Genomic DNA, 10,000 nt, shown 5'->3' with positions numbered 1-10,000 from the left:
ATCCTGGCTACGCCCCTGCTGGGGAGGTCCTCCATGCACGTCCAACTGGTAGTGGAAGAAATATGTAACAAAAATAGGCTAATGTGTTCACTTCCGGCAGAAGGCGTGAAAATTTGCACCTAGGGGGATTTTTGTGCGCCGAATTCAAAAATTGACGGTCCCAAGCACTTTTCCCATGGGATCTGGTGGCTCTAATTCACTTACCATACTAGGGAAAAAAGACCCCCCAAAGAATCTTCTTTAAATAGCATGTGAGGGGTCTATCTAGGGGGTTTTCATGATTCTGAATCCATTGCAAGCATTTGTTTTGCACGAAAAACATTCCTTGGCCAAGAAATGGACCCTACACAACTGTGAAAAGTGATGACTCATCACTAAACCATAGTTTTGTGGGGTCCATTTCTTGCCCAAGGAATGTTTTTGTGCAAAACAAATGCTTGGAATGGATTCAGAATCATGAAAACCCCCTAGATAGACCCCTCACATGCTACTTAAAGAAGATTTTTGGGGGGCCTTTTTTTCCTAACCCTAACCCTATGGTAAGTGAATTAGAGAAACGTGAATTTGAGAAAAGTGCTTGGGACCGTCAATTTTTTAATTCAGCGCACAAAAATACCCCTATAGGTGCAAATTTTCACGCTTTCTGCCGGAAGTGAACACCTTTTTCACATATTTCTCCCACTATGGGAGGAGACGCCTTGGCAGACCAAAGTCCAGATGGAGGGGTTACATCTCCACACTGGTCTGGGAACCGCCTGGGGATCCCCCAGGAGGAAGTGGCTAATGTTGCGCAGGAGAGGGAAACACTGGAAATCTCTGTTGGAACTGTTAACCCTGCGACCCGATTCTGGATAAGCGGTTGAAAATGGATGGATGGGTTGTTATCATTTATACGTTTTTAAATTCTTTGCGAGCTTGTAGATCTGCTATGGCCCGGACGGCTGGCCTAGTGGTCCGGGCACCCAATGTAGTCTGACGGCCCGTCGCGGGTTTGAGTCCCCATCCCGACAGCCTTTGCTGCGCGCCACTCCCTATCTCCCTCCCGTTCCCTGTGTTAATTTACCAAAGAAAAAAAAAACAATTAAAAAAGGAGTATGGTGATACAAGGCTCCTGCCCCACAGCGACATGTTGTTCTCTCTTTCCCAAAATCATAATCTTTCTCTGTCATTCTTTGTCTGTTGTTCATCCTCTTTCTCTCTTAATCTGTCACATTCACTGTGTGTGTGCGTGTGCGTGCGTGTGTGTGTGTGTCTAGGACACCATCTACTAATAGGTCAGTGTGTATGTCTGCGGGTGGGTGTTGTGTTTGTGCGTGCTGTTTCTGTGTGTGTGTGTGTGTGTGTGTGTGTGTGTGTGTGTGTGTGTGTGTGTGTGTGTGTGTGTGTGCGTGTGCGTGTGTGTGTGTGTGTGTCTGTCTTGTGTGTGTTAATCGATCTCTCTCGCCAAGGCGTGAGCTCGCTCGACAGATTGACAGTTTGTGTACAATATCCTTCACGCATCCGCATCTGTGTGTGTGTGTGTGTGTGTGTGTGTGTGTGCGTGTGTGTGTGTGTGACCTGTCCTAACTGTTGCCCGACTGTGTCCATTTAGCGCTGTTAGCTAACGACATGCTAATGAGATGTTAATGACATGCTAATGAGGTGTTAATGAGCTGTGAGGCGTCGATGGTCCTCATCAGTGTCTGTCCACGCTGACATCCTCGTTAACACCCAGCCCTGAGCACAGCCAGGGAACAAGTATTCACATTACTATCAATACCACAGTGTAGAAATACTCTGTTAAGTTTGGTGTTAAAAATGTACTGTAGTTAAAGTATATATAAAAAAAAAAGCATTGGCATTAATATCTAACTTTTAATTTACCGAATGTAGTGGAGCAGAAGTATAAATATTGTAAATTCGGAGTCCAGTAAAGTAAAAAAAAATACCTCAAACATCAAAAGTATAGGCTACTTTTGAAGCTCTGGATTAAGGGTGTTTGCTAAATGCCTAAATTGTGAAATTGTAAAGTATTCTTAAGTATAATACCAGTGGCGTCAGTTCAGCAAAAGCTAGGGTATGGCAAAGATGGGAGTGCTCATGGATAAGAGGCATTACATTTTGTATAACACGGTTATATTGTGAAAATAGCAGATCTACCAAAAATTCGAATTTTGGCTGTTTTTTACACAGGTTTCTACGGTTTCTGGTCTGGATATGGCAGCCTGGAACGGTTGTTCAATTGCAGCTAAACTTGGCATGTTAGTAAATGTGCTACAATTAACAATAATGCATTGCATCTGTGCAGCTGACCTGCGGAACCTGGTAATATACCATTTTGTCAAGATGGGGAGAATAAAAGTGTGGAGAATATAATTATAATACCTTGTTAACTCATTGTACAGTACCCCCAGACTGCCATCCGTGCACTAAAAATTGATCTGTGCACTAAAAATTACAAAATTTGGCAGTGTGGAACTTGGCGGCCATTTTGAAAAGGCAATGAATGAGTTAAAGTGACCATTTTGTTACATTTTGCATTTGTAGTTATTTCACTGTAATTTAACAACACAATAACCAGCACAGATAGACAAAGAGACATTCATGGATTTATATTTAAATTAAAGTAACTTTTATTTTCCCCTGGACCCAGGGTATGGCAGCTGCATACCCCTGCCATACCCAATTGACGCCCCTGTACAATACTAAGAAAATGTTCTTAGTTACTTTCCACCTCCACGTTAATGAGAAAGAGAAAACTCACAGAGAGAGAGGGAGAGAGAGAGAGAGAGAGAGAGAGAGAGAGAGAGAGAGAGAGAGAGAGAGAGAGAGAGAGAGAGAGAGAGAGAGAGAGAGAGAGAGAGAGAGAGAGAGAGACTAGTTGTTTGTCAATGGGTATGTCCACTGATGGTGACAAACTTTCTCAGTGTGCGGGCAGGCATGCATTTACTGTATGCGCGCGCATGTGTGCACGTGTGTGTGTGTGTGTGTGTGTGTGTGTGTGTGTGTGTGTGTGTGTGTGTGTGTGTGTGTGTGTGTTAATGTCTTCTCTCTGCAGTCAGTCTTTAGTCCAGATTGTGTCTCTCCATGCCGCTGTCCTTCATACTAAATGTGTTGCCCTCCAGTGCTGACACGCACACACACACACACACATTTCAATCATTTATTTATGTCCACATAAGAGATACAAGTACAAGGACACAAATATTACAAGGTGCTGTAAATAATGTACAGTCAGCAAATCCTGGACAAATATCCAATAACCACACACCATTCAAGGGTACATATAACAACGCCTTCGCCATATTTGGCGACTACCGATAGTAGAAGAGATTGCACAGAACTTTGCAAGCCGTTTAGCTGCTTTTTTTGGCATCCCAAGTTGTTGGAAGCCTCTTACAACCAACCTATGTACATGTCCAAGGCTGCCAAAGATGAACACAAATAGATTGCACCTATAGCCTAGCTCTGTGATGGTTCGTAGGAGCGGCTGGTATTTAATGACTTTCGTCATAAAGGCTTCCTCCAAGCTAGAATCAAAGGTACAGGCCATTTCAAGAATGGAAACTGATTTGTCTCCTTCATTGACAACAACAACATCTGGTGTATTAGCAGAGAGATGTGCAAATATTTCTGGATTTTCTGTACAGAGATGAAACATGGAGGGTTTGACACAGGAATGTTTGTACATTCTCACGGACGGTGCAAAATGTTTAGATATGTCCTTTGTTATGAGATCAACTATTCTGTCGTGGCGTGCTATGTAAAGTCCTTTATAGGCATAGCAGCCATTCAGAATGTGTGACATGGTTTCTGTAACAAGCCCTGTGGTGTGATGCAAACAATGAGGTGCGTGGGTGGAGGGGAACCAGAGGGAAAGGTTGAGTTTGGTGGGAAAGACCTGTAACCTGGCTTTTACTGTAAAGGTGATAATGTCCTCATTGAGAGCAGTGTTCCTGAGAAATGAATGGGAAACAGAGTGATCTGCATGGGGAAGACATGCTAGTTTCCCCTGGAGTTTGAGTCCGGTCCAGTGTTGTTGTTGCTGATGTTGGAACAGATCCAACAGGGTCCTGCGAGCACCTGTGGATGTCAACAGGCGAGTGTGTCCACCGTAGGTCACTGTTGCTCTAACAGAGGTGAGGGGGTCAGATATGATGTCCTCAGAGACCCTCACAGTCTCAGAGTCGGACCGCACCCACTCCAGTGACACTCCAGTTTGTACACACAAATCATTAAGGTCCGGCCAGTCTGATGACACTCCAAAGCCTGGTGAGCGAGTGTCCAGTTTTCCACTGGGTTTTCTTTTGAACCCTAGGAAATGGGGCTCTGGCTCCCTGGCTATAGGGACCTTGCGTCTCCTCATGTCCAAAAACAGGGAATGTCTAGCCAACTGCCTTACATCCCTATCATCATTATTCAGCATGTTCAATAGGTGGGAAACACGCATACTGACATAAGTCCAAGACACATTGGGTACACCCAGCCCTCCCTCCCACTGAGGATGAAAAATGACATCACGGGTGCTGTGTGTGTTAAGGGCAAACCACTTGCGTACTAAGCTGACTGTTTTATTGTTCATTTCGCTTAGTACCTTCTGCTGGATATGAACATTTGAGAAGAAGTGTTGGACTTTAGAAAGTGCTACCGGTCTAATGGCCTCTAGCTTCATGGCTAGGGGTAGGGAGCATCTATCAGTATAGTCCAACCTAGATGTAAATTCGGAGAGGATGATGTTAACTTGCTCCGTCCATTCTCCTGCAATGTTAAATTTATGCCCTAGGTAACTGTATGTTTCATGGAGAGAGAACACACGTATGGGTTTTGATGTTATTTTAAACTCAGGGCATGTATCGGTTTTTGAGTGGTACCACCGATTTCCTCCACTTCTCCTCTCATACAGTACTGCACATTTAATATCTTTCACTTCCAGGCCTGACCATTCTAAGAATGCATCAGTCTTGGTGAGCATGTTTTTAATTACACTCTCTTCCCTGGAAGCCAACTGGACATCATCAGCAAAGCCCTGTACTGGGTTTGGGGAAATCACATCACGGGGTGCACATAGACATAGCCACTTTAACCATTGATTGATGGCAATTATGAAGTTAACTGCACTCCATGGGCAGCCGGTCTTAATACCTGTCTGAAGTGGTATAGGTTGAGTCAGATCTTTTCCACAGATAACCTGGATGAATGATTCCCTGTACACATCTTTCACAATATCTATGTACACCTGAGGTAGTTTTATTTCCTCGAGTGATTGAATCATGACATTGTGAGAAAGAGTCCCAAAAGCATCTCGAAAATCAAGGAAAACTGAATACAGTCTACATGATTCGTGCTTGAAATCGTACACACACACACACACACACACACACACAATAAAAAACCTGATACTGTATCTCAGTATCACGCCAATCCATTCCAGTTAACATCTATAATAAAGTTTTCAATCAATCAAAACCCACTTTGAGAACCGCTGGCCTACAGTGTAGAGAGACGGGATAGACACAGAGAGCAGAGTAGTGATTAGGGGTTCTTCAGCTTGTTCCCCAGGTTCTATGTTCCCCAGGTTCTATGTTCCCCAGGTTCTATGTTCCCCAGGTTCTATGTTCCCCAGGTTCTATGTTCCCCAGGTTATATGTAATTAGCGGCAGATGGTCCGGTGGACCGGGATGGAACCAGGGAGCCGCTGTCAGGCATTCTAGCCCATGTGTAGTACTTAGCCGCAAGCAACTCTTAGATCCTGTTTGTAGTCTGGAATCTATAGAGTTCCAATACCATCCATCGACTGTCCATACTGGACATCTAAAACAGAAAAGTTCTATCTGAAAAAGGTCTTCTAAGACCTATGTTTCTCTGTCAGTGGTTCTCAAACTTTTTCATGTCAAGGACCCCCTAGAATTATATGTATTTGACCAGGGACCCCCATCTGAAAATGTTTAGTTCCAGGGACTAAGAGGAAGAAGGATTTGCGTTACAAATGTCTGCTTTAAAAAAGTCAAAGATTTGCACACATTTTCAAGAGTTTAAAAAAATAGCAGATTTACAAGCTCGCAGCGCGGCACTCGCGCTTTTGTAATAGTTAAAGCATGACATAATGGTTAAAGTGGTGACACATATACAGTATGCGTACCCAGTCTAACTGGGTTAAATAATGTTAAACTCGCCAACATTGCAGCTGTACGGAAAGCTTGAATTATCATCTTACGATCTGAAACGTGTTTGTTTTAAAAAAATCACACCCGTGTGAAGTGAGCGGTGGTTGTGGAGGCTGCGCAACAGCATTACTGGGTGGGTGCAGCGGGGGTTGCAGTACTTATGGGTCTGCTGCTCTAAATATCTCTTGACTGAGTGTGTGTGTGTGTTAGGGTTGTTCGATGTGGCCTAAAAATAAAATCTCGATTTATTTCTCAGAAAAGTCGATTTTCGATTACGATTTCCATTTTTTGGTAAAAGAATAATACATTGTTTCAACTATGTTGTTTTCATTTAAAAAATGCAAGGAAATTATTTTTTTAAATTATTGTTTTATTTGTTTTATTTTTTTACATAGCCAAATAGCAAAATGTAATAAAACAATAATACTAATATAATAACTTTAGTTGCGCAACAATCACATACAGAAGTTAACTTGGTTAACTTAGTGTTTCCTTATCAATAGTGAGTGACAAAACAGCCAAAACAAGCCAGCTCTTGGAGGCTGGTGAAACGGGTGAAAAAATAGCTAAGGCCGCCCCTGCACTGCTCATGCACGGAGATGTTGATTGATTGTAAACGGGGGCGAAGCGCTTTGCTTCCTGAGTCTCCCGACGCAAAATTAACACAGTGATATCGACAGTAGGACTACAGTAGGTGGGTAACACAGCATAATAAGCTTCTTTCAAACTACAACAATAAAGTACGTTTACCAGCTCAGCAGCGTTTGTTCTGTTTGCTGCCTGTACCAGCGCGAGTGAGCGCAGTGCTGTGGTGAGCTCTGCCACAGCACACAGTCTGACGTGCGCTGCATGTGCATCAAAGAAATTACACATCAGAGAGAAATCAGTATTAATTTGGTGTCGGACCTTGTCGTCCTGCTTTAGGAGGACCCGGGCGGTGTACGTTTTGCCCCTTGCAAGGCTCCAATGAGTAAGAATTACCCTAATTAAGTGAAACTCGATTTGACGATTTCTTATTTTTTAAATCGTGTGTGTGTGTGTGTGTGTGTGTGTGTGTGTGTGTGTGTGTGTGTGTGTGTGTGTGTGTGTGTGTGTGTGTGTGTGTGTGTGTGTGTGTGTGTGTGTGTGTGTGTGTGTGTGTGTGTGTGTGCGCGCCCTCATTGCTACCCGTGTGTGTGTGTGTGTGTGTGTGTGTGTGTGTGTGTTAGGGCATTCACGAATAGTGATTTTTAGTATTCGAATTTTTCAACCTCAAAGTATTCGAATTGTCGAATATTCGACAGGACTGGCCAAACTGGACAATATTAAGTAAGCAAGAGACAAACATTGTGAAAATAGCCGATCTACATGCTCATGCTTCCAAACTCAAAACTTAGTAAAATAATCACCTACATTGAATGTCTTGACATAAAGTACACACAGGAAGGTCAAAAGTGTCAAAAGAGCAAGGTGTGGCGGAACAAGCGGTCGCTTTGATCCACACCAATGTAGCGTCGGCAGGAATGTTAGGGTTAGGGTTAGAGTTAGGCATAGTAAGCTAGTGAATGGCTGTTGTCGCCATCTCATGGTGAATATGCAGAATTACACAGTTGCGCTGATAAGAGACTATCAAGGTGAATTGATCCAGGTGGCGTTAGGGGTGTGTGGTGAACGACAAAACGAGCGCTCTTACCGCAATCTCACTGAGTTACCCAAACTGACTGTAACGTATGCGTGTCAAAAAAGTGTCAAAACAGTCCACGCTCATAAGTGTAACAGCCATTATTGAAAAAGCAAATAGCAATACTTAAGCACAACGTATCAATAAAGTGCCAAACAAAAGGAGGGAGGGCGAGTTCTGTTGCCGCGGGACGGGACAGGACCGTGAGAAGATCTCGGCCTTCCTGAACAAAGGTGTCCATAAGAGTCAATGCTAGTCAGTGCTACAAGTATCTCACCGCCTTGTCAAACACAAGCAAAATAGTGAAAATATCCTCAAACTTTTGGTTCCATTAAAACAAAGCATTAGGAATGTGTTGTTTGCTGATGATTAACCATTGTGTGTGTCTGTCTCTCTGTGTTTCTGCAGTCTCTGGATGGCTTTGTATTTGCACTAAACAAGGAGGGAAGGTTCCTCTACATCTCTGAGACCGTCTCCATATACCTGGGGCTCTCACAGGTCAGTCTGCCTGTCCGTCATGCACGCACGCACACACGCACACACACACACACACACACACACACACACACACACACACACACACACACACACACACACACACACACACACACACACACACACACACACACACAGCCAAACTCTCTCGATCCTTTAAAGGAGTGGTTCGTCCCCCAAAGTGACTTGTTTTCTATGAATTACTCACACATCCCATGAAGCCTTGAATTCCAAGTTTTCTTTGTCACATTTCCTTAATTTGATGACCGGCGGTCTCCATGACTCTCCTACCGACTACCGACTACTCCTGTTCACAGATGATCCGGTCATCAAACCATTTGCTATTATCTGCCATTCGCTAATTTGTTATTATTGTGGGGAAAGCTTTCGCTGAACACAGCCGATCGACGAGCTCATCGACGGGAGTTCGTTGGTTGGCTACTTTCTGTGAAAGTTCCCCACGAGAAAGAGAAGGCGGCAGGGTTTAAGTGGTTCGCGCACATCTCTCTATTTCCATCTCTCTGCAATATCCTCTCTCTCTCTCTCTCTCTCTCTCTCTCTCTCTCTCTCTGTCTGTCTCTCGTCATTATCAGTCCATTCTCAGTAAATTAAGTCTCGTTTAAGACCTCATCATTTGCTCTGCAGTTTTGTTGATTCGCTCGGCGAGCGCCCGCGGCATATTTTTAGCGCTGGTGGTGGGTGTGGCTTTGTCCTGGTAACTGTGTGTGTGTGTGTGGGGGGGGGGGGGGGGGGGGGGGGGGGGGGGGGGGGGGTGGGGGGGGCTACTCTGCTGAGGCCTCCCGTTGGTCAGCTTGTCTGTGAGGTTGGCGCTGATGGATGGAGACTGACGGACGTCCACGCGAAGGTGGAGGAGGCGATGACCTTGGCCATGTTGACAGGCAGGGAAGACTTGCTGTGTGGAAAGTGTTTGGATGTTTTTGTGTGTGCGTGCGTGCATTTGCGAAAGTGTTTGCGATGGGATGTTTGTTTAAGGCTTTGTGTGTGTGGGCGTGTGTGGGCGTGTGTGTGCGTGTGCGTGTGGGTGTGGGTGTGAGTGTGTGTACGGCCTCAAGAGGATTTGGTCTGTGGAGTGGAAACTCATATGTTGTCCAAAACTGTTACTTTTCGTGATTCAAATTCAAAAACAGCAAACGTTTGCAGATCTACAAGCTTGTGGATCTGCTACCTTTGATGCGTTTGTGTGACGCTCTGGTATGATCTTGTAGGGCAGGGTTCCCCAATAGGCGGCCCGCGGGCCATTTGCGGCCCGCGGCGGGCTACTGTCTGGCCCCCACCAACCCCAGTAATAATGGTGGTATAAAGAGCAGCAACAACACTAGTATATCGTCGTTATCAGGTGGAAACCTTGTATGTCCAAAACCGTTCGTTTTGTATTATCATCTAAAAAAATCTACAGAAAAGATCTACAAGCACACAACACCTCGTATCGCGAGGCGTTGTGTGCTTGTAGATCTGCTGTTTTCACTAGTTTTGTGCGACGATCTTGTTTGATGAAGCAGGGCTTTGCTTTACCAAAAAACGTACACATTTGAAACTTGGAGATACGAGGTTTCTGCCCGAGAGAGTGACGATACTGAACTGTCGCTTGAGTAGTGGAAACGCCACCGTCGCCCCCTGCAATGTTGTGGCAATATTCGACCTTGGGGAAAACCTATTTGGGGAACCCTGATGTAGGGCATTG

The 10,000-nt window shown here is 44.6% G+C and overlaps 1 protein-coding gene across 1 annotated transcript in view; it reads left to right on the top strand.

The window, feature by feature from the left end:
* Positions 1–10,000, top strand: part of npas3 (neuronal PAS domain protein 3) — a gene marked incomplete at both ends in the record, with an annotated part of 476,542 nt that overhangs the window by 331,739 nt on the left and 134,803 nt on the right. The window contains one exon of the mRNA XM_080750653.1: positions 8,212–8,301. Within this exon, the coding sequence (XP_080606779.1) occupies positions 8,212–8,301 (90 nt within the window). The remainder of the gene's footprint in view (positions 1–8,211; positions 8,302–10,000) is intronic.

This window comes from Nannobrachium achirus (assembly GCF_963921795.1).
Source record: "Nannobrachium achirus genome assembly, chromosome: 20".
In the NCBI taxonomy this organism is placed as follows: domain Eukaryota; kingdom Metazoa; phylum Chordata; class Actinopteri; order Myctophiformes; family Myctophidae; genus Nannobrachium; species Nannobrachium achirus.
This window is presented reverse-complemented; position numbering and strand designations above follow the sequence as displayed.